This window comes from Geotrypetes seraphini, chromosome 3 (assembly GCF_902459505.1).
Source record: "Geotrypetes seraphini chromosome 3, aGeoSer1.1, whole genome shotgun sequence".
In the NCBI taxonomy this organism is placed as follows: Eukaryota; Metazoa; Chordata; class Amphibia; order Gymnophiona; family Dermophiidae; genus Geotrypetes; species Geotrypetes seraphini.
This window is the reverse complement of record NC_047086.1, coordinates 116,978,055-117,003,054: the sequence shown is the minus strand read 5'-3', so window position 1 is coordinate 117,003,054 and position 25,000 is coordinate 116,978,055. Positions and strand designations below refer to the sequence as shown.

Here is a 25,000-nt window from a genome sequence, read left to right as displayed (position 1 = left end):
GGCCCCCCTCGCCGACCCGCAACCCCCCCGGCTGACTCCACGACCCCCCACCCCCCTTCCCCGTACCTTTCATGTTGGCCAGACGGATGGGTGCCAAGCCCGCCCGTCCTGCAGGCCAGCCGGGTCCAGAATGGGGCCGGATTGGCCCAGGTGACAGAAACCACGCCCACAGGGAGACACAAATTTGTGATGCAGAACGGAGGGAAGGATGACAAGTGGCAAGTTGGGACACAGAAGGGAGGGGGAGTGTCACAGGACAGGGAGTTAGAGGAGGCACATTGGCACAGGAAGGGAGAGGCAAGATCCCAGTTTGTAAATACGAGTCCGACGTAAGTCAGACATTCTTAACCCGGGGACTGCCTGTATATATGTTATTTTAGTATAAACTAACTGTAGTATCTGTATGTCAACCTATAACCCATCTTGACTATTTTAAGTATAACAACCAATAACCCATTCTGAGCTTGTTGGGGAGGACAGGATATAAAACTAACTAAATAGCAATTAATTAATTAACAGCCAGTAATTGGCTATAATTGGCACTAATTTGCAGTTGCACACTTACTTAACTGCTCTTATTTGGTATTCTACAAACTGAGTATGCAAAATTTTAGCATGCAATTGCAAGGGACCTGGACCTGGTTGGGGCATGAGCAGGTCAAGAGATGTGCCTAGCACAGGGGTGGGCAACTCCAGTCCTCGAGGGCCGTAATCCAGTCGGGTTTTCATGATTTCCCCAATGAATATGCATTGAAAGCAGTGCATGCAAATAGATCTCTGCATATTCATTGGGGAAATCCTGAAAACCTGACTGGATTCCGGCCCCGAAAACCCGACTGGAGTTGCCCACCGCTGGCCTAGCACTTACATGCAAAGATTGCAGAAATGGCATCAGTTAGGCTTGAACATTTACATCAGCTATTGAGCCAGCATAAGTGCTTATATCTATAGCTAGGCATGTAACTGCAGACATGCTAGTAGTCTATAATGGCAATTACACATATTATTGCTATTATAGCATTCGTGCTTAGTGCCATCATCCCAGCACCTAACTTTAGGTGACCTGTAGAGAATATGGGTAACTTTATAAAGCCTATTTTTGTGCATGAAACACTGTTTAACAACCAAAATATATTTTTTAAAAGTAGCCCCTCAATTCAAAGCCCTGTTTAGGGTATGGGTATTATGGATAATATGTTATCTGAATTTTCATATACAGTAAAATCTTGATTTACGAGCATGCTTGTAATCCAAAGAACATGTATATCAAAGTGAATTTCCCCATAGGAAATAATGGAAACTCAGATGATTCGTTCCACAACCCAAATCTTTAATACAAAATACTATACGCACTTGCATTGCAAGACCTCACTCATTTAAAACAGTTACTACACTCCTGCAGCGTCAGATAGAGAAGAACCATCAGCTCAGTTGTGATGTGTGTATACTGTATGTACTTGTATTACAAGACATTGCTTTTATATCAAGTTAAAATTTAATAAAATGTTATGCTTGTCTTGCAAAATACTTGCAAAACAAGTTATTTGCAATCCAAGGTTTTACTGTATATTGCAATCCAAGGATTTACTGTATAATTACCGAGTATTTGCTTGTATTTAGATCATTATGTTTTCATGTGTTTTTCTATTCCTAGTTGTACAACATATGCCCTATACTTGGTTTGGTTCCTGGAAGCCACAAAACAGTAAAGAAAAATACAAATGAGTTACACAGCTTTATAAAAAGCACATTCGTAAAACATCTTAAACAACTGGATGCAAATGACCAAAGAAGCTTCATTGATGCATTCCTTGTCAGACAGGAGGAGGTATTTACTATTAATGACCTACACAAACGTCTTTTCTTTTGAATGTCATGTTCATATTTGTTAACGGGGGTGTGAAAACGTTTTTATGGGGGCAAATCATGCAGCCCACTTTTCTTCTCTCTTGCCTGTTCTGTGCCCCTTCCTTTAATCTGCCTCTAATGTTTTCAAGTATCCTTTGGCATCTATGGTGGTTTATCAAGAGCTTGTAATAAACCGATTCTTGAAGCAAGAAGTTGGTTCAACCCGATGATAAGATTTTCAGTTTCAAAGAATGAAGAAAACATAAAGTAGTCCCCCACAACAAAAACACAGAGAAAGCACTGTGGGACTGACCAAATGAGGGGACCGAGAGTTCATCAAAGATGTCCTTTTTTCAGCAGTGGTGCACAATACACATATGCTTACAATATTAGCTGTAGCAAGACAACAGGACTCAATATATGTGTATTGTGCACCACTGCTAAATAAACAAATAAATGGTGTGTCACTTTCCTGAATGTTCATATGTGTTGCAATCTAAGAAAAGGTATAAAGTCTTAGTGCAAGCTTACTTGAGAAACGAGGCAACAATGTCAGTTGGGTTCTATTTATCAGATGAAACAATTTGTTAATTGAAATGGTATATCTCTGACAAATGAAATGATTGAAAGATGTAGTTTGTTGCATTTAAATCAGCATCTTCTTGATTATTTAGCCAGCTGAATAATTGATTTTCTAAGACTTAGTCCCTTTTCTTGAATTATGACGCATATGGCTCAGGAATGAGAGATCTCTTTGTTAATGATTGCTCAGATTGTTTATGAAACAATAACTTATTTGGTAGATCCTGCTCATATATGATATCACAACTAGGACTCTTGTTGAAGGCACTGATGCCGAAACACAGCCTGTGTTGAGTCCCGTTGTCTCACTACAGTTGACATCCTGAGTATATGCGTACTGTATACTGCTGAAAAAATGACCTCTTTGAACTCCTGGTCCACCTATTTGGTCAATCCCACTGTACTTTCTCTGTAAGATTTTCAGTTTCTACATTTATGTTCTAGTAATGCTTCAGACTGGAAAAATGATATCTACAGAGGGCCCAGTTCTACAAACTGCACCTGAAGTTGGGCAGCAGTAGATACCCTACCGCCTCCTGACTTAATTGGATTTAATTGGTTTAATTGGTGCACTAATTGGCTGTGCTGATTAATAACCAATTAAAACTCAATTTTTAAAAATGGACCGTTATCCTACCTATGGAGACACCTAATGATAGCTAACGTCACTGTAGGAACTCTGTGAGCGTCGGAGCAGTGTAGAACATTCAGTGTGTCGGCCAGGGCTAAAAACCTCTTGCGCGGTTTTGTAAAAGGGAGGGTTAAACAGACAGCACCCAAAATTGTTTTCAAGTTAATAATAGCAGGCCAAGACAGAAGTAAACTTAATGCAATTAAACCAGGAGCTTAGGTAGAGGTCTACAGCTTTCAGATCTAGCTACAACCTTCAAATAAGCCAGTACACCACCAATTTGCCAGAGTAAATCCTGTTTAGGAATTTTCCCCAAAACAACTTAAAAATTGGAACCCTAAGGACAGTCTTGTTGCCAATAACGTCCAATCCAATATCCAACTCGTAATTGGCTAACACTCTTGTTTCCTTTGGGGGAATGTTTGGACTTAATGAGGACAAATTATTATAATGGACATCAGTATGGGCCCAACTCATAAGCGAGGGACTATGGGCTCTGGCAGTAACTCATAGGTGACCAGCACCAGACAATAACATAGAAACATAGAAACATAGAAATAGACGGCAGATAAGGGCCACGGCCCATCAAGTCTGCCCACTCCAGTGATCCTCGCTATCTATCTTTGCGGATAGATCCCACATGCCTATCCCATCTGGCCTTAAAATCCGCCACACTGGTGGCCTCAATAACCCGAAGTGGAAGACTATTCCAGCGATCAACCACCCTTTCAGTGAAGAAGAACTTCCTAGTGTCACTGTGCAGTTTCCCGCCCCTGATTTTCCACGAATGCCCCCTTGTTGCCGCGGGACCCTTGAAGAAGAAGATGTCTTCTTCCACCTTGATGCGGCCCGTGAGATATTTGAATGTCTCGATCATATCTCCCCTCTCTCGACGCTCCTCGAGTGAGTAGAGCTGCAAATTCCCCAACCGCTCCTCGTACGGGAGCTCCCTGAGTCCCGAGACCATCCTGGTGGCCATCCTCTGGACCGACTCCAGTCTCAGCACATCCTTGCAGTAATGCGGCCTCCAGAATTGCACACAGTACTCCAGGTGCGGTCTCACCATGGATCTATACAGTGGCATAATGACTTCAGGTTTACGGCTGATGAAACTCCTGCGTATGCAACCTATGATTTGCCTTGCTTTGGATGAAGCTTGCTCCACTTGGTTTGCCGACTTCATGTCTTCCCTGACAATCACTCCCAAGTCTCTTTCTGCTACAGTTCTTGTCAGGATCTCGCCATTTAGGGTGTAGATCTTGCATGGATTCTGGCTTCCCAGGTGCATGACTTTGCATTTTTTGGCATTGAAACTGAGTTGCCAGGACCTAGACCAGTGCTCCAGCAGAAGTAAGTCATGCACCATATCGTCTGCCATTGCTTTTTTGTCTGTTGTGCTTTTGCTCACTACATTGCACAGTTTGGCATCATCGGCAAACAATGTTATTTTACCTCGAAGCCCTTCTGTCAGGTCTCTTATATAGATGTTGAACAAGATCGGGCCCAGGACGGAGCCCTGTGGCATTCCACTTAACACCTCCGACATCTCGGAGGGAGTGCCATTCACCATCACCCTCTGAAGCCTACCTCCAAGCCAGTTCCCAACCCATTTGGTTAAAGTGTCGCCCAAACCTAAAGAACTCATCTTGTTCAGCAACCTGCGGTGTGGCACGCTATCAAATGCTTTGCTGAAATCCAGGTAGACGATGTCCAGGGACTCACCAACATCCAGCTTCCTCGTCACCCAGTCAAAGAAGCCGATCAGGTTGGATTGGCACGATCTCCCCTTAGTAAATCCATGTTGGCGGGGATCCCGCAGATTCTCCTCGTCCATGATCCTATCCATTTGGTGTTTGATTAGGGTTTCCATTAGTTTGCTCACTATTGAAGTGAGACTCACTGGTCTGTAGTTTGCCATCTCCACCCTGGAGCCTTTCTTGTGTAGTGGAATGACGTTAGCCGTCTTCCAGTCCATCGGGACGTTACCTGTACTAAGGGAGAGATTAAAGAGCGCGGATAGTGGTTCCGCCAAGACATCTCCCAACTCCCTGAGAACCCTAGGGTGTAGGTTGTCAGGCCCCATTGCCTTGTTGACCTTGATTTTTGACAGCTCGCAGTATACACTGATGGGTGTAAATTTGAAATTACTAAACAGGTCTACTGATTTAATCCTTGTATGTGGTTGAGGGCCGATTCCCGGCACCTCGCGGGTGAAGACTGAACAGAAGTATTCATTTAACAGTTGGGCCTTTTCCGAGTCCGTCTCCACATGGTCTCCGTCTGGTTTTCTGAGTCGTACTATCCCACCCGAGTTCTTTTTCCTGTCACTAATATACCTGAAGAAGGATTTATCTCCCTTCTGGATATTCTTTGCTAGAGACTCCTCCATGCGGAATTTGGCCTCTCTAACTGCCGCTTTGACGGCTCTTGATAATCTTGGTCAGATAATCTACTCTGGAGTCCTGTGTCCCTGATTGTTTGTAAGAGATGAATGCTTTTTTCTTCTCTTTGATGAGGTCTGAGATCTCCATAGAGAACCACTGTGGCTTGTTGTTCCTACTCCGTTTGCTTACTGATTTAACATAGCGGTTTGTTGCTTCCTGTATGGTGGTTTTCAAAGTTGACCACATTTCTTCCACGCTGTCGGTATCTGCTTGGGTTTGTAGCACCTCTGGAACGAAGTCTCCCATGTCCTGGAAGTTTGTGTCCTTGAACTTGAGAACCTTGGTCAATGTGGTAGATTTCGTGAAACCTTTCCTGAGATTGAACCATATCATATTGTGGTCACTGGAGGCCAAAGTTTCACCCACCGAGACCTCTGTGATACTTTCTCCGTTGGTAAGTACCAGGTCTAAAATTGCCTGATCCCTTGTTGGCTCAAATACCAGTTGCCTGAGTCCTGCTCCATTCAAAGAGTTTAATAGCTTCCTGCTGCTGCCGGAAGCAGAGGAAAGCGTGACCCAATCCACATCGGGCATGTTGAAGTCACCTACCAATACTGTGTCCCCCCGCAAGGTGATATTCTCTATATCTCCGATTAATTCCAAATCTAGGTCTTCTTGATGTTTTGGGGGTCTGTATACCACGCCAAGATACAGGCATTTGTCCTTCCCTCTGGCCAAATTTACCCAAAGGGATTCCCCAGTGTACTGTACATCTGTGATTCTGGTGACCTTAATGTCATCTTTAGTATATAATGCTACCCCACCTCCCATTTTGCCCTCCCTGTCCCGACGAAGCAAGTTGTAACCTGGTATGACCATGTCCCACCCGTGGGAGTCTGTGAGCCAGGTCTCAGATATCGCCACCACATCCAGGTCGGCATTCCTCATTTCTGTCTCCAAATCTAGGATCTTGTTTCCCAGACTGTGGGCATTGACGTACATAGCCCTCCATGTTGTGTGCTTGTTGTATCTCAGTGGGGACAATCCCTCTATATCAACTAGACCACCATTAGAATTTTTTGCTTGTCTCTTACACTCCCTAGACCCAGAGCTATAGCGTGTACCTATCCCGGACTCCCCATAACTACAGTGCGCTCCTATCAGAGACTTGGTAATGTGTGTACCCTGTGGGGGTATTCCCGTTTGGGCTACTTGAGCTCCTTTAGTGCAATTTGCAGCGTGTGCACTCTCGCTGGTCCCAGCCATGGCAAAACTCATCTGAACTTCTTCAGCTTCTCTGGGGCTACATAAAGAATGAATTCAAGATTAGAATTGTAGCCGAGTTTAAGCCAGATAAAATTGGGTATTTCCATTTTATACTTGTGGGAATGAACAATAGGACATCACATCCTATTTGGATCTGCTAACTTCTTCCAAATGATCCAAACTGGCCACTTTCAATGACAGGATAAATGACTGGATAGGCCACTGGTCTTTCTCAGCATGGCACCTCTTTTGTTCTTATGCTTTGTGAACGGTTATTTATTCATTCATCCTGACTTCTGGACCTCCCATTGATTTTTGAAAAGTTTATGTTTCTGACCTATCCATCTGAAGGCAGCCCAGGGATAATAAGAAAGGGTCCAAAGAAGAGCGACAAAAATGGTTAAGGGACTGGAGGAGTTGCCATATAATGAGAGGCTAGAGAAACTGGGCCTCTTCTCCCTTGAAAAGAGGGGACATGATCGATATTGAGAGACTTAGTAGAGAAAGAGAGATGGTGGAGAGAACGAGAGGGCACTCTCTAAAGTTAAAAGGGATTAGAATCTGTACAAACGTAAGGAAGTTCTTCTTCACTCAGAGAATGTTAGAAATCTGGAACGCTCTTTCAGAGGCTGGTATAGGGGAAAACACGTTCCAGGGATTCAAGAAAAGGTCAGATAAGTTCCTGCTGAACCAGAACATACGCAGGTAAGGCTAGACTCAAATAGGGCACTGGTCTTTAACCTAAGGATCGCCACGTGAGTGAACTGCTGGGCACGATGTACCACTGGTCTGACTCAGCAGTAGCAATTCTTATATTCTTAGGAATAGAATAAAGTAGAGTTTATGGTAGAGCCACAGTGCTTCAGTATATGGTCTGGTTTAAGTTGATATAGTATTTTGATATTTTTTATTGTTTTTTTTGTGATTAGTAGAATAAACTATGGGCTCCTTTTATCAAGGCACGCTACGGGGGTTAGCGCGTCGGACATTTCATCACGCGCTAACCCCCGCGGCAGCCTAAAATCCTAACGCCTCGTCAATGGAGGCGTTGGGTACTAGCGCGGCAGGCGGTTTAACGCATGGTATTCCGTGCGTTAAACCGCTATCGCGCCTTTGCAAAAGGACCCCTATGTGATCTAACTAGTCTGGTTCTAGTGAAAGTTGAAATGAAACTCAACTATCAACAAACAACGCACAGTTTTGATTATTGTTATTGTGTTAGCAGTCGGCATTTTCAGTTTGATATAGATGAAGTGTATTTTATTAATTCTGATTTATGTTTTAATACTATATAAATATTGCATACTCTATACTACTATAAGATTGTTTGAACAGCTTCTCTGAAATTCATATGAAAGAGCAAAAATGGAATGAAAATGATATGAAACATTTCTTTAGTTTACCTCAAATTTTAAAGTTACAAGTCAATCTATAAATTAACTTATTTATTTAAACATTTACATTTAAATTTGTTTAAATGTTTAGGAAAACTCCAACACAAATTCATATTTCCATGAGGAAAATTTAATATGCGTTGTGAGAAACCTGTTTTCTGCTGGGATGGAAACAACATCCACTACCCTCCGCTGGGGTCTGCTATTAATGATGAAGTACCCAGAAATTCAGGGTAAGAAATTTAGTAGTTTTCATGATAGTGTGCAAATTCTGTGGTATTGTAGGTTACAAAATAGTGTATTACCAGCTTCTAATGTATTTATTAGGATTTATTTACTGCCTTTTTGAAGGAATTTACTCTAGGCGGTGTACAGTAAGAATTTTTTTTTTTTAAATTCTTTATTGATTTTCAAATCGAGTACAAAGAGCAAAAAAATTCACAAAGTAATACTTTAAACAGCACTTACAGTCAATCAAATAATAATACAAAATATATTTGCCCTTCCCCCTCCCTCCCACCCTCCCTGGATGTGTGTGCAAATCAAATAGAAATTGAAGGCTTATACAATTAATCCGAATTAACAAATTTCGTTAATGGACTCCATGTTGATTTAAATATTTTATTATGTCCCAATATTTCTGAATTCATTTTTTCAAATCTATAACATTGACACAAACTTTCACACCAAAAGGAAAAAATTTAGCCTGACACAGTTTTTCCAATTCCTGGTGATCATTTGCATGGCAACTCCTATCATAATTATAAAAAGTCTGCTTTCATACCTGTCCATTGAATTTTTGACTTTCAACAATGTCCCACATATGACCACATCGTAGGACAATGGAATAGATGTTTCCAGTATCATATTAATTTGTCCCCATATAGATTTCCAAAAATTGAGTATCAAGGGTTACCTTCGAAAGCTCATCATAAAATGCATTGAGTTAGTCCAATAAAAAAGGTATCACATACAGAATAAGTATGAAGCACTGACCATGACCTGGCACTACTGCACTGAAAGTCGTTTAACTTTCTGGAATGTTGGGTATCATACCTGTACCACCTTATGCTCACTGGCCAGGAAGGCTACAGGGAAGTCTTTTTAAAACCTAATGTCACTCCACTCTGTGGCTGGCATGGGTTGGCACAGTAAAGGCATCTTTCCTCTGAGATGGAGCTCGACCCCATCATAAAGGAGAACTGGACTTGGGCAGCCTTGTAGAACATCCAGGGTGAGGGGCAGTAGAGGCCCTGTCCTGTTTTACCTTAGTTTACCTGTTCAAATCAGTAGTGGCAGAGAACCCAGTGGAATGTGATTCATTGTTTGACTTGTTGCTTTTTATTTATATCTCTCTTTCTGTTTAAAATGTAAAGCTAGCTATCCTCTTTGCAACCATTAATTTCCTATTGTATCCTGCCCTCATTTATTGAATTACCTGTAAACCATGTTGAGCTCTATCTTTATGGAGACGATAGAAACATAGAAACATAGAAGATGACGGCAGAAAAGGGCTACAGCCCATCAAGTCTGCCCACTCTGCTTACCCACCCCCTGTCTATGCCCTAATGACCCAATTTCCTTATCTTGACCCTCGTAGGGATCCCACATGGGTATCCCATTTATTCTTAAAGTCTGGCAAGCTGTCTGCCTCGATCACCTGCACTGGAAGCTTGTTCCAATGATCAACCACTCTCTCTGTGAAGAAATACTTTCTGGTGTTGCCATGAAATTTTCCGCCCCTGAGTTTGAGCGGGTGCCCTCTTGTGGCCGAGGGTCCCTTGATAAAGAAAATATAATCTTCCACTTCGACACGTCCAGTGAGGTACTTAAATGTTTCGATCATGTCTCCCCTCTCCCTACGTTCCTCGAGAGTGTAGAGCTGCAATTTGTTCAGTCTCTCTTCGTACGAGAGACCCTTGAGCCCCGAGATCATCCTGGTGGCCATCCGCTGAACCGATTCAATTCTGCGCACATCTTTACTGTAATGTGGCCTCCAGAATTGCACACAGTACTCCAGATGAAGTCTCACCATGGCCCTGTACAACGGCATTATGACTTCAGGCTTTCGGCTGACGAAACTTCTATTGATACAACCCAATATCTGCCTTGCCTTAGATGAAGCCTTCTCCACTTGATTGGCAGTTTTCATGTCTGCACTGATGATTACTCCTAAATCTCGTTCTGCTGAAGTCCTAGTTAAAGTTTCTCCGTTCAAGAAGTACGTCCTGCATGGATTTCCGCTTCCGAGGTGCATGACCTTACATTTCTTAGTATTGAAGCCTAGCTGCCAAGTTGAGGTATACAAACTTAAGGTTTAGTTTAGTTTAGTTTCTACATTTTTTTTATCTTAATAAATTGGAAAAAAAATGATTTACAAAGCTAAAAAATATGATCATGTTACACTTCTCTTAAAAGATGACTACAGTAACGCACCGGATTTCAATTAAGATATTATTTCTTACTTTCAAAGTACAATCAGATCATTCTCCAGCATTCATCTATAGATTTTAGACACTGTATACTACTTCAAGAGTGCTTCAATCCATTCATCAATATAGTATACAATTCCACCAGTTATAGCACCTACATTGTGGAATTCCCTCTCCATCAACCTCAGACAAAAACCTTCCTATTCAAAGATACTTTTAAAACATAACCACGTTACCCCTAGAATTAATTTCTTCAGGCTTCTTTCTCTTTTTTCTTGTGTTTTTTTCTTCCTCTTTTCTCTCTTTCCCTCCCTCCTGGTTTGTTCCTTTCCCACATCATTTTTTTAAAATTCAATTTTAATTGAAATTACAACATAATACATGTCATAAGAAACAAAAAATAGTTATTACAAAAATATTCATCAGTAATTATATTTATATCAAATGTGCTTTAGAAAACATAAATTGCTAGTTCCTCTATAAGCCCTCAAATAAAGGAGGAGAAAATCTAAGGAAAAAGAGGCACAATCCAACAAAGAAATAAACAAATATAAAAGACATCTCAAGTGCTATTTCTTTCCATTCTTCCTATATTATTGGACTAATTTCCAATTTCTTCCCTAGGACTCGTAATCTGAACCTGTATTTTACGCTTATTTTCCAGAAAAGCCTTTAATTGTTTGTGCTCAAAGAAAAGATACCTATTAGATTATATTGAATTAAGCATTTACAGGGAAAATATAAAAAGAAATGAGCTCTGAGGGATAAAACCTGGGGGCGTAACATCAAAAACTGCTTCCTTTTTTCCTGTGTATCAGCACAGACATCAGGAAATAGCCATACTTTTCCTCCCAAAAACAATTTCTCAAAGTTATGAACAAACAACCTTATCACCCAGTCCTTATCAGACCGAAACACAAATATCACCAGGAGTGTGGATCTTATACACTCTTCTTCAACTGATGTTTCTAATAACTGGGTAACATTCAAACTGTCCACTGAAAGATCTTCCTGGACCTGAGTCTGTCGCTTTTTTCCAGGCAGGAAATATATTCAGGAAAATGGAGGCACAGCTTCCTTAGGAACCCCCAGAACTTCCATCAGATATTTCGTAAGCAGTTCAATGGGGGCTATATTCTTAGATCGAGGAAAGTTGACAACACGCAGATTCAACCTAAGGGTATAATTCTCCATTTTCTCCTCTTTATTTCTCAATTCCACTAATCCTTGGCTATAGGTCAAGGAATTGGTCTTAACTTCTTTTAGATCTTGTCAAGATTCCTCCATTCTTTTTCCAACTCACAGTTTTTTGCTTCCTGGGTGACAATTCTTGTTTTTCCATCTTGTAAAGAATTATCAACCAAAGTTTTATTTCCAATGAAAATCCTCTCCAAGCGAGCTACAGCTTCCCAGATATAGTCGAAAGATACATGGGAGGGTTTAACTAGAGGTGTTAAAGAGTGCTCACAAATATCCTGTAGCTCACCAATTTCCACAGTCCTGGGACTCTTCCAGGGCTGCAAACCACCCACTGCACCTTCAGACTCCAGGATGAGCTCAGAAACAGCTCCCATATCGGCATTCAGCACACTAGAGTCTCCCTTCACGCTACAGATGTTCCCTTCCGATGATGAGGATATCGCAGTGCTTCTTGCTCCCTGCGGGCTCATTGACTACTCCGAGCGCATCTCCATGCCTGGGTCGGAGGGCGGAAGTCTCTCCTCTGGGCTCAGCGTAACATTAAGCTCGGGTTAGGCCGCCTCTACACCTGCACCCACTCCAGGGAGTCTTGCCATTTGGATCACAAATTTCTCGATGGAGGAAAGGGGAAGCGGAGAGGACTCAGAAGGGTAAGCCCTAGCCTTCTCCTTCCACTTACCCATCATGTCGAAGTTGTTTTGAACTGAAAAGTTTGAGGAAAAAGTTCCACCAGATCAGAGCTCCTCACAGCGACTGCTGCTAGAACGCCATCTTGAATTTTCTCCCCTTACCGTTTTACCTTTTGTGTCCAGTGGTGCCTGTTAATGGTTTTAATAATCCGTGTAAGTCTCCCCTAATTTTATATTTTTGTAAAATTGTTATGTGAACAGCTTAGAATTTAAATAGATGGTATATCAAAATAAGTGGCATTTTAAAACCATGGACAATGCTGCGCCAACATTTGCGCGCAGGACAAACACATGCCAACCCTTCCACCACTTTAAGGCCTTCCCTTTTGCACTCTAAAAGAGAGGAAACCCCTTCCCACTACATTTAGAAGTCAAGTTTCAAGTTTCAAGTTTTATTAGGATTTTATATACCGCCTATCAAGGTTATCTAAGCGGTTTTTACAATCAGGTACTCAAGCATTTTCCCTCTCTGTCCTGGTGGGCTCACAATCTATCTAATGTACCTGGGACTATGGAGGATTAAGTGACTTGCCCAGGGTCACAAGGAGCAGCGTGGGGTTTGAACCCACAACCCCAGGGTGCTGAGGCTGTAGATCCAACCAATGCGCCACACACTCCTTTCCGAGTCCTCGCGTTTCCGTTGGGGGGGGGGCGGTGTGGGGGGAAGGAACCCTCCCACTACACTGAAAACTCCCGAAGACCGAAAACGGGAAGAAGAACAGGAGTTTTCAGTGTTCTCGGAGGGGGGGGTCTCCCCCAAACACCCCCCCCCAACAAAAGCACAAGCAGTTCTTTTTTGGGGGGTTCCCCCCCACACACACACAACCCTCACAGCGTAAAACAGAAGGTCTCAAAGCAGCAGAAGCAGCGGCGCGCATTTTTCCTGTGCTCAAATGTTGGTGCGGGATTGTCGGTGCGCCATTGTCCTCCACGCTTTTGACGGTGTACCATCAAAATATAACAAACTTGAAACTTGCCTTTGTTTTTTTGTTTTATTTCTTTATATTATTTTGGCTTACAAATAGAGCATGGAGCACTGTAACTTACTTGTTCCCAGTTTTACCATTGAGAGTGTGGGGTGAGTGTGGTGCACCCTGAGGCTGTGGGCAAGTCATTTAATCTCCACATTGTCCCAGGTACATTAGAAAGATTGTGAGCCCACCGGGACAGAAAATGAAAAATGCTTGCGTACCTGATTAAATTCATGTAAAAACAGTTTTGAGCTCCCAGGGGAGAATAGTATTGAAAATTGAATAAATAAATCAATCTTTTTGTTTGGATAGGCTCTATCTCCTGTATTTTTCAATCTGAACACTTAAACAACCTGTTACGTGTTTGAAATGCAAATGTATGAGGCCCCTTTTCAAAAGCTCAGTAGGAGTTTAAACAACCGTTTTATAAAATAGGAACTATGTAACATTTCTGCACAAATAATCAGGGCAATTCTACAACTTGGCGCAACTAATTTGGCCTGCCAAAGCTGTACACTAAGAGGTACATAATAATAACTTTTTAAAAACATCTAAAAACCAACCTAAATCGGCATTTGGACGATCAAAAAGACAGGTCGTCCAAGTACCGATAAACGAACAGAGTTTTAGACGTATCTAAAACCAGCTTAGGCCTTTTCACTGCCTCTGTACGCTCAGAGTGAAAAGGAGCGTTTTTGGAGGAGTGGGTAGGGAAGGAGATGGGCGGGATGTGGGCCGACTTACACTTAGTTGTCTGGCAGCCATAATCGTAAAGTTTGACAGGTTGCCTGAATGGAACTTACACATTTTGACTTAGACCAAGTTAAAACAGGATATATGTTCCGGATCGGGCTGCAGCGACCAGCTCAGCGGCCCAGGCAACCTGTCCCCCCACCTCTGCTGCATCCTGACTGAAAGTATGCAGTGGAGGAAACTCGAAGGGGGGGGACTTGTTCTTGAAAAAGCCTTCGGGCGAAACATGTCGAGCTGACAGGTCCTTACCCGATATTAGGAATAAACGCTCTTAGATTTAAAGAGTTTGAAAACTGCAGAAGATAAGTACAACTTTTTTTAGTAAAGTTTAAGATATATTTAAGAAGCACAAAATGCACATTGTAAGCACAGAGCACTGGACTAACTAAAATAACAACATGTCTGATGAAGACAAATATGCCAATGAAACAACTAAGCCTAAATCTATTTGGCTGGAGATTGGCATTCTGAAGACTTACATTTTTTAAAAAAACAACAACATTGAATGTACTGAATGAAGTGTAGTGGCTGCCTTGAAGATTGAGTATTGATTGTGTGGCAGTACAAAAACATTGTCAAGGCTCAAATACAATACAGTCCAAAATTTAGGCCACACTAATATAATCAATTATTTCACTTAAATATGAATAATTAAATAATTAATCTTCCAATAGCATTTCAGTGCAACTTCATTTGTCTTTAACATACTCATAGTCATATATCATTTTGATAACTCAGTATATAGTGACCTCAGCGGCTACACTCAAACTGTCTATTTCATGTATAGTTTGAGTTAATGTAGCAACAGTGGCGTACCTAGGGGGGGGTGGGGGGGGGGGCGGGCCGCCCCGGGTACCAGCCCTAAGGGGGTGTTCCCGGCCTTGCCGTTCAGTCCCCCGCCACCCCCGAAGGACCGCTCGCCCCACTGACCTTCCTGCACCATCTGTGAAGCAGCCCGCAGCAGAATCGCGAAGTCAGCGTCAGCATCCCTGCGCTGCTTCCTGCGCCGCGATCCCGCCCCACCCTGAAGGCCTGATGCCCCGACCCACCCCGAAGGACCGCTCGCCCCCCTGGCCTCCCCGCACCACCTATGAACAGCCGCAGCAGGATCGGCGAAGTCAGCGTCAGCATCCCTGCGCTGCTTCCTGCGCCGCGATCCCGCCCCTCCTCTGACGTCAGAGGAGGGGCGGGACCGTGGCGCAGGAAGCAGCGCAGGGATGCTGACGCTGACTTCGCGATCCTGCTGCGGCTGTTCATAGGTGGTGCGGGGAGGCCAGGGGGGCGAGCGGTCCTTCGGGGTGGGTCGGGGCATCAGGCCTTCAGGGTCGGGCGGGCGGGCAGGCAACCAGGCTTTCAAGGGGGAGGGGGTGACAGGCAGGCAGGCAGGCCTTCAAGGGGGGACAGGCCTTCGGGGGGGGGGGGTGCAGGCCTTCAAGGGGGGCAGGCAGGCCTTCAGGGGGGTGCAGGCCTTCGGGGGGGGGGTGTAGGCCTTTGGGGGGGTGCAGGCCTTCAAGGGGGGAAAGGCAGGCAGGCCTTCAAGGGGGGGACAGGCCTACAAGGGGGGGACAGGCCTACAAGGGGGGGGACAGGCCTTCAAGGGGGGGTGCAGGCCTTCAAGGGGGGTGCAGGCCTTCAAGGGGGAGACAGGCCTTCAAGGGGGGGAAAGGCAGGCAGGCCTTCAAGGGGGGGACAGGCCTACAAGGGGGGGGGGACAGGCCTACAAGGGGGGGGACAGGCCTACAAGGGGAGGGACAGGCCTACAAGGGGGGGGGACAGGCCTTCAAGGGGGGGTGCAGGCCTTCAAGGGGGGTGCAGGCCTTCAAGGGGGAGACAGGCCTTCAAGGGGGGGAAAGGCAGGCAGGCAGGCCTTAAAGGGGGGACAGGCCTACAAGGGGGGGACAGGCCTACAAGGGGGTGGGACAGGCCTTCAAGGGGGGGACAGGCCTTCGGGGGGGTGCAGACCTTCAAGGGAGTGCAGGCCTTCGGGGGGGGTGCAGTCCTTCAAGGGGGTGCAGGCCTTCAAGGGGGGGAAAGGCAGGCAGGCAGGCCTTCAAGGGGGGACAGGCCTACAAGGGGGGGGGAGAAGCTACAAGGGGGTGGGACAGGCCTTCAAGTGGGGGACAGGCCTTCGGGGGGTGCAGGCCTTCGGGGGGTGCAGACCTTCAAGGGGGGGACAGGCAGGCAGGCCTTCAAGGGGGGGACAGGCCTACAAGGGGAAGGGACAGGCCTTCAAGGGGGGTGCAGGCCTTCAAGGTGGGACAGGCAGACCTTTAAGGGGGGACAGGCCTTTGGGGGGGGACCATGATTTAGAAGTACACAGAGGGAAGGGGGTGTTCAAAGAGACATGCATATGCCAAACTTTGGGGGGGGAAGAAATAATGGGTCTGAAAATAGAGGAGAGGGAAAGAGATGATGGACCATGGGATTTAGGGAGGGAAGGAACAGAAAGGGAGAGAAATTGGACACAAGGGATGGTGTGGAGGAGGGATAGAGATACTGGATAGGAGGGTAATTAGGAAAAGAAACGGAGAGATGGTGGACTCTGGGATGGTGGGGAAGGAGGGAGAGATGCCGGATGAAAGGGTATTTAAGAAAAGGTGGATCTGTGGAGGGAGATGAAAAAAAGGAAAGATACCAGACTTCCTGGGAAGGGAAGGGAAATGGAAAGGGAGGACAGAGTTGGCAGATGGATGGTTAGCATGCAGAAAGAAGGAGACCCTGGCAAGCAAGTTATCAGAAGAAAACCAGAGCCTTGGACCAACAAAATTTGAAATATAACCAGACAACAAAAGGTAGAAAAATTAATTTTATTTTCTGTTTTGTGATTATAACATGTCAGATTTGAAATGTGTATCCTGCCAGAGCTGGTGTTGGACTGCAAACGTGAGCTAGGATTTAACAGAAAGAGGAAAAGTCCTTTTTGTTTCTTTATTTTATTTACACCACAGCGCCAGTGTGGTTAGGAGAAGCCAAAGGGGGTGAAAAAGCTATAAAACCCACCAGGAGTTTTGAAAAAAATCACCCAACTGGGCAGGAAAATCGAATTGAAAAACCAATTCAATAGGGCTGAATCGAATCAAAATTTTTTTTTCCTGTATCTGGCAGCATTAGTTTGCGCTACTGTCTTAGACTTTAGGACCTGGGATTGGGGAGAGATGGCATCCTCAGTACTTTATAATGCAAGTGAAACGAGGATTTGGTCAGACTTTTGAAGGGTCTGCAGAAAAAAAATATTGTATAGGCCGGGGACATGAGACAGCAGGAAATGGGAACTTTTCTTCCTTCTATTTTTGTGAATGGAAAGGCTGAGGATGTCAGAGAGGTCAGTTAAAATATGTGCTTTATAAGAAAATATAATAATGTGTTTTATAAAGTTTATAGCATAGCTGGCCTACCCAGTGAGGTGTTCCTAGTGGTGATGGTGGCAGCGTGTCAATGTGTTGAGAGGAAGAGGTGGTCTGGGAAATTCTGCTGAGCAAACTCCGGGCCCATTTCCACCCCCCAGTTAGTCCACTCCACTCAACTGATTCACACACTGAGTGGGTCTTTGGGTGTTGTTTTGGGATCTCTTCCAGTGGTTTATCTCCTTCTGGTCCAAGGAAGGAAACTTTGTTATCCTTAGCATTGACCTACAGAATATGTTTGTAACAGCGCTGCTTGTGTGGCATTAGGCTATGTAGTGATCGAAAGAAAAAAACAGACCTTTGCACATTTTTGCACTATATGGTGGGTGTATGAGGAGATTCACATTTCCTGCACAGCTAAGTCCATGTGAAGTTACCTTGTGCTGTATTTGACATCTAGCAAGGTCTCTGTTTGAAAGGAAAGATCTAAACTTAAAAATGAAGTGGCCAGAAGTTATGGTAAAAGCAGATAGTGTAGCTGGTTTTAAGAAAGATTTGGACAAATTCCTGGAGGAAAAGTCCATAATCTGTTATTAAGACATGGGGGAAGTGTCTGCTTGCCCTGGATCGGTAGCATGGAATGTTGCTACTCTTTGGGTTTTGACCAGGTATTAGTGTCCTGGATTGGCTACCATGAGAATGGGCTACTGGGCATGATGGACCATTGGTCTGACCCAGTTAGGCTATTCTTATGTTATGTTCTCATCTGTAGGGGCCTTTGTTTTCACTTCTTATTTTAATGTATTTTTTTTCTGGGAACTTATCAGTGTTTTTTATAATGGGAACAAAAATGGAAGAGAATTAATGTGTGTGGAATGGGGGGGTAACTAATTTCTTCAGCTAAATAATTCAATCCACTTCAAACAGACATAGGAGAACTTGTGCACCATTCACACACCCTCCAACCAAAAACGTCAAAAGAAAAAAACTGTTCGACAACCTCCTAGCCATTCAAGCTGCAACACTCGACCCCCAACTCTACAACCAATTGATATCAACCACAGACTGCAAAACCTTCAAAAAGAAATAAAAACCCTTCTATTCAAAAAACACATAAAACCGAACTAACACAATCAGAACTGTCCCAAGCATCACCTGCAACTACTCCATATGTACTTCTAATGTCATGACAATTTAGACATAATTTATGTTATGTTATGTTTGGAATAATGGTTACATATATGAGGTTCAATAAAAGAAAATTTTCACTGCCTGTTTCTATTCTGACCATTTATTCCATTTCATGGTTATTGCAAAAAAAAAAAAAAAAATTTTTTTACATGGGGGGGGGGGGGGTGTCAAAAAATGATGGGCCCCGGGTGCCACATACCCTAGGTACGCCACTGTGTAGCAAGCCTCCTCATTGGTCATAATATTTCATTTCTATGAGAAATTCATTAGAGCCTATAGTAGACTTATCTTAGGCAGCAGGGAGGGCCATGCCTCTTCTTACACTTAGCACATGGTAAGATAGCATGTGCTTTCATCATTGCAGTTAATGGAGAGCTCTTACCGCCTCCTTAAAAAAGCATAGTAGGAAATAGTACTGTTAAGTGCATCAACAGTAGAAACATGTACATTCCTGAAGCTTAAAAGAATAACCAAACTACCAAACAGCATCGCCACTGCCTATCTGAATTTCCAGAATAGCTTCATTTTGCAACTCCTCAACCCCACCCCCACACACAAACATACAGGGCAGGATTAAAACTTTGAGGGCCCCTAGGCACACAGGTACACTGGTACTCTGCCCTGCCCCGCCCCATTTATCTGTTTTCTTATTTACTTCTTTATTTCCACTTGTATTTCTTTCATTTTTTAAAATTCAAAACAAAGATTAGCACAGTTTTTCTTCTAAGCAACCCCTTAACATCTCTGAACAAATTTCCCTTCCTTCCCTTCCCACTTACTTACCCAGAACTTTAACTCTTTACACTTTCCATATGTATAAAAGTGTTCAAATATATTGTAAAGCAGTAATAATATCCAAAATATAAGTCTATATTAATAACCAAGTTTACAACGCCTCTAAACTGCCTTACTCTATGTCGACCAACTGTAACCCATACATATGTATAAACAACCAAATCTGTAACTCCTCTAGTATGTTCCACTCCATGTATACTTGTTCCTCTCCTAAATACTTGTTTACGTCTTTTTGGATATCACTTTTCCTGTATCAATCTAGGTACACTTTTTTTTTTTTTTGCCCACTTTTTCTCTACAGCTTTTGTACTGTAGACTCTTCCCCCTTTTTTTTCTTTGTTTGGAATTAGAAAAAGTACAGAGAAGGGCAACCAAAATGACTAAGGGAATTGCACAACTCTACTTTGAGGAAAGCTAAAGAGCCGAGGGAGGACTCTTTAGCTTGAAGAAGAAATGGCTGAGGGGATCCATGAGAAAGATCCATAAAATGAATAGAGTGAAATGGATAAATGATCCAATTGTTTGTATGTTTCAAAAGAGTAGACTAGAGCACAGTTCTTCAACCGCCGGTCCGCGGACCGGTGTCGGTCCGCAGAAAATTTCTGCCGGTCCGCGCAGGGCCGGCGAGATCAAGTCGGCAGTTAAATTTCCTGCCGACAGCGGTTCCTCCCGACTGCGGTTCCTGCTGATTAATGTTCCTCCCAGCCTCAGGCGATCAAGATAGGCTGCCAACGTCGGGGCCTTCCCTCTGTGAGTCTCGCCTGTTCGGAAACATGAAGTTGAAACAAAATAGGTGGGACTCAGAGAGTGAAGGTCCCAACTTCGGCAGCGTGTCTTGATCGCCGCCCCTGCCGAGTTGCTGAAGAGGGCCGCGGGGAAGTTGCGATTAGACCGGAGAGAGCTGCAGATTCAGGTGCAGGTGGAGGGAGATGGTCAGCGTGTGCAAACAAAATCCTGGGGAGCCTTCACTGTGGCTGTCTCCCCTCCCACCAGCTCTCCAATTTGCCAGCGCAGTGATTTACCGGCAACTTCCTGCAGGCAGGTACCGAGAGCTGCTGGAAGGGGAGGAAGCCACTTTAGGAGGCTGGGAAGGTCTGGAAAAGGGAGAGCTGTTACTGGACTTGAAGGGAGTTAGAAGGAGAGATGCTGCTGGGAGGGGAGGAGGGAAAGGGATGGGAAGAGAGTTAATGTTGGATAGAAGGAGGAGGGAAGGGAGAAGAAGGAGAGATGCTGCTGGGAGGGGAGGAGGGAAAGGGATGGGAAGAGAGTTAATGTTGGATAGAGGGAGGAGGGAAGGGAGAAGAAGGAGAGATGCTGCTGGGAGGGAGGAGGGAAAGGGATGGGAAGAGAGTTAATGTTGGATAGAGGGAGGAGGGAAGGGATAAGGAAAAAAAGGAAGAAGGGTAGGGAGAAAGAAAAAAGGAAGGAAACAGCTGGCAGGGAGATTACAGGAGGGGAAGGGGGTCAGGGTGGAATGGAGAGATGAGAGAAAGGGGAGAGAGAAAAATGAGAAAGTAGAGAGACATTGATGCTGGAAAGGGGGTCAGCAGAGAAATAAGAGAGGGATAAAGATGCTAGATCTGGTGTAAGAGAGATAAAAATGAAGAAGGCAGTGAAGCTGGAATGAATGATGTAAAAAGGAGAGAGGAAGATGGACAAGGAAGAGGGGCATAGAAAGAAGTCAGATACATATGGAAGGGGGAGAGGGCAGACATTGGATGGAACGGGCAGATGCTGGAAGGAAAAGAGTGAAAAGAAGATGAAAGCAGAAACCAGAGACAACAAAAGGTAGAAAAAAATAATTTTATTTCTATTTTGTCATTAGAATATATCAGATTTGAATTATATATCCTGCTAGAGACATAACTGGGGACTGCAGTATTCTGTTAGCATGATATTTCTATGTAGCATTCTATAATAACTTGGCTTGTTCAGTTTTCTTGATAGTAGAGGGGATATGTGTGAAGGGGAGGGGAGACAGGGGTTTTGTTGGTCCGTGCTCTGTATATTTGTATTTATAAAATCACAATTGTTCAGAATATTGTTTCTTTTTATACTTTAATAAAATACGTTCAATATAAAATCATAATTGTGGCTTGTGCAGATGGGATCAGATGGTTTGCGGGGACCGAGCTCGCGGAGATGGGGCGTAAACGGGGTTTTTAAATTTTAGTCCTAGTAGTTTGCCGGTCCACAAAATAATTCTTTTATTTCTGCCGGTCCACGGGTGTAAAAAGGTTGAAGAACACTGGACTAGAGGACACACTAGAAAAGTTACAAAGTAGCATATTTAAATCTAACAGTAAAAAATATTTTTTACTGTAAGCTCTGGAACTTGTTGACAGAGGATGTTAACGAGTACTTTAGTACAGCTAGTTAAAAAAGGAGGTTTAAAGTTTCTGGAGGAAAAGAAATCCACAAAATATTACACAATATACTTAGGGAAAACCACTGCTTATCTCTGGACATAAGTACCATTTATTTACTCTTTGAGGCCCTGCCAAGCACTTGTGACCTAGGCTGGCCTCTACTGATACAAGGATAATGGATCTTTGGTCTGAGCCAAGATAACAGTTCTTATATAGGTATTGACTGTGTTCCTAACAGATGGCTCTTCCACCAAGCTGAAACCAGAGAGAATAAATGGTACATTGATAAGGATGAAGATGACCAGTTTTTGTACATTCAAAAAAGTGATCAGAAACAAAGGGCCCAGCATCCTTTTTCTGACAATGACCATTCTAAGCTGCTAGAAAATATCTGGTAGATTCTTTCTCATATTTGTGGCTTGGAAAGTCAACAGAGAGTAGCATTTATATACAATTTATGTCTGTGGCTCCAATAATAGACATTACAGCCTATATCATTTATATCCTAGGACCAATATCACAATTAAAGGATAAAACAGCGCCAGCTCACAAGCATGTAATGTCACTTGTCCTAACCAGCATAAATAACCAGACCTAGGTACTGACCCTAGCAGTAAAAAGCAAAACTGAAAAACGTGATGCCCAAATCCAGTCTCTGCCACTCACTCAGATTATAAATAAACTGCACACACTCCTTGTCTCATCTTCTCCCTTTGAGTTCTTTCTAAATTTTCTAATCTAGAGCCCTCTAAAGCTTCATCTGCGATGGCACTTTACAATTCAAAATTTTCTCAGGAACTATGGAAGTTCAGAATTAGTGAACAAGGAAAGCACCAAGTATAGAAAGAAAAAAGAAAGAGGTGAACTGCTCTATAGATGAGCTACAATGCCCTCTGTATGAACAAATCATCGGGGGCAGGTAACCAGAGCCCAAAAAAAAAACACACAAAAAACAGACTACTTACTTATGTAGTAACCTCCATGAGAACCTCAGTGATCAATCGGGATAACAAAACTGAAACTGAAGAAAGCAGCATGTCTTGCCAGCAAGAGGTGAAACGAAGAGAGACCGGCCTGAGGAAGTTCACCCGGGGCAGACCACTTCTCCCCCCGGGCCAAAATGTTCCTTTTCATAGGGGCCCTGATATGGCAGCCATTCTCACAAGCTGCCAGTGACTGCCCCAATGTTTTCCTTCTGCCGCAACTTCCTGTTTCCGACAGGGCAGATCACCACAGAGGGAAAGCTTCAGGGCAGCCGCCGGCAGCTTGTGAGAATGGCTGCCATGTCGGGGCCCCTCTGAAATGAACATTCTGGTGTTTAACAAAGAAGTTCAGACAGCGGGGCCCCCTGGATCTGTGGGGCCCAGGGCAGCTACCCTGTTTGCTCCCCTCTAACACCTGCCCTGGGGCCCCCTGACAATTTTGGGCCCTAGGCACATGCCTCCTGGGGCTACCTTTTAATCTGGCCCTGCATACATACCATATCTTACCATCCCACCCCGCTGATACATCCTTTCAAATTGTGTCCCTGATAAGTTAGTGCTAAGCCCCAGATGTCTCTGCCCCGGTACTAAGGCATGTTCATAATAGCAACTCTAACCCCTAAACGTCTAAGATTCAAGCTGTCAATACCTTTCAAGTTTGTTTCTTTTGAAGGGGAAGGAAAATATTCACTAGTTAAGTGAAAATGCACACTTTCTTTTTTCTTTTTCTTCAGAAAAAATTCAAGAGGAAATAGAAAGAGTGATGGGGTCTTCCCAACCTCGAATTGAGCATCGGAGACACATGCCATACTCTGATGCAGTCATCCATGAAATTCAAAGGTTTGCTGATATTCTGCCAATGAATCTCCCTCATGAAACTACCACAGATATCAATTTTAAAGGATATTTTCTACCTAAAGTAAGATTAAAGGTTTTGATTTGTTCCATTTTTTATGACATTTTAACAGTTTCTTAGATTTGGAGGAGAACTGGGTATTTACTACTGTCATATAATCTTCCCTTTTCTCTGGACAGTCAGTGATGTTATAACAATAGCTGATTATCTGTATGGTCATATGTTAAAGAAATTTGCTATAGAGATATTTGGGGGTAAATTTGTTAGAGAAGTACTTTTGTGAATATTTTTGTGTTTGAGTGGAGTTTTTCAGGACCAATGGCGATGTTATCCTAGATTTCTTAATGAGATGTAAAGTGTCTCCAAGGTGCTTTCCTCTATAGATTAGAAGGATTTTTGTTTATGTTTTATTATATACAGTAGAAGTCCATTGTGTTTTATTTTTATTTCAATTACTCAAGTAAAGACTAGTGTAGGGGGAGGCAATTCCAGTCCTTGAGAGGCTCAGGCAGGTCAGGTTTTCAGGATATCCACAATGAATATGTATGAGATGGATTTGTATGCACTTCCTCCTTGAGATGCAAATCTACCTCATGAATATTTATAATGGATATCCTGAAAACCTGACCTGGCTATGGCTCTCAAGGACCGGAATTGTCTACCCCTGCACTAGTGAGTTTGACATTGGTTCAGGCCAAACCCAGCTCCTTAACGACCTGTGTCTGCATCCCTGACAGATGGATCTCAAAAGCACCACCTAATACACCAAACAGACTCTCACTAAAATTAGTATACCACTGCAATCATAACTTCAACTACTACCAAACTTATAAATCACTCCACACAAAATCAAATCTAATATAATAAAACGCTAAGCACGCATGCGCACTCTTACCGCGTGTTCCCTGATCTGTATGTCTGTGGCCGGCAAGAGTGCATATGCGCACTTAAAACGACCTGACGCTTGCGGCAGCAGAACCCAAAGTGAATAGCGGATCCAAACAGACCTGACAGCTGAACTAAATAGCGGCCCGGGAAGAGAAGCGCTGAAGACTGCAGTCACTTTGCCAGCTTCCCACTCACTCCGTAAGTAATTTCTTCGTGGTCTGACCCTCCCATCCCGTCCCGACATCTGACCGGCTCACTTAGTCCTTTGCCACCGCCCCCTCCTTCCCTTCCCGCGGTCCCGACTCCACCAGCGTCCGCAGCACTCTACACACGCTGCTTCAGGGCCTTCTACTGCCTTGATTTGCTCTGCCGCATCTCTGATGATGTCATCAGGGACATGCCAGAGTAAATCAAGGCAGTAGAA

The 25,000-nt window shown here is 43.7% G+C and overlaps 1 protein-coding gene across 1 annotated transcript in view; it reads left to right on the top strand.

The window, feature by feature from the left end:
- Positions 1 to 25,000, top strand: part of LOC117356544 (cytochrome P450 2K6-like) — a 75,884-nt gene that overhangs the window by 36,114 nt on the left and 14,770 nt on the right. The window contains exons 5-7 of the mRNA XM_033935893.1: positions 1,655 to 1,828; positions 8,197 to 8,338; positions 23,567 to 23,751. Coding sequence (XP_033791784.1) covers positions 1,655 to 1,828; positions 8,197 to 8,338; positions 23,567 to 23,751 — 501 coding nt within the window. The remainder of the gene's footprint in view (positions 1 to 1,654; positions 1,829 to 8,196; positions 8,339 to 23,566; positions 23,752 to 25,000) is intronic.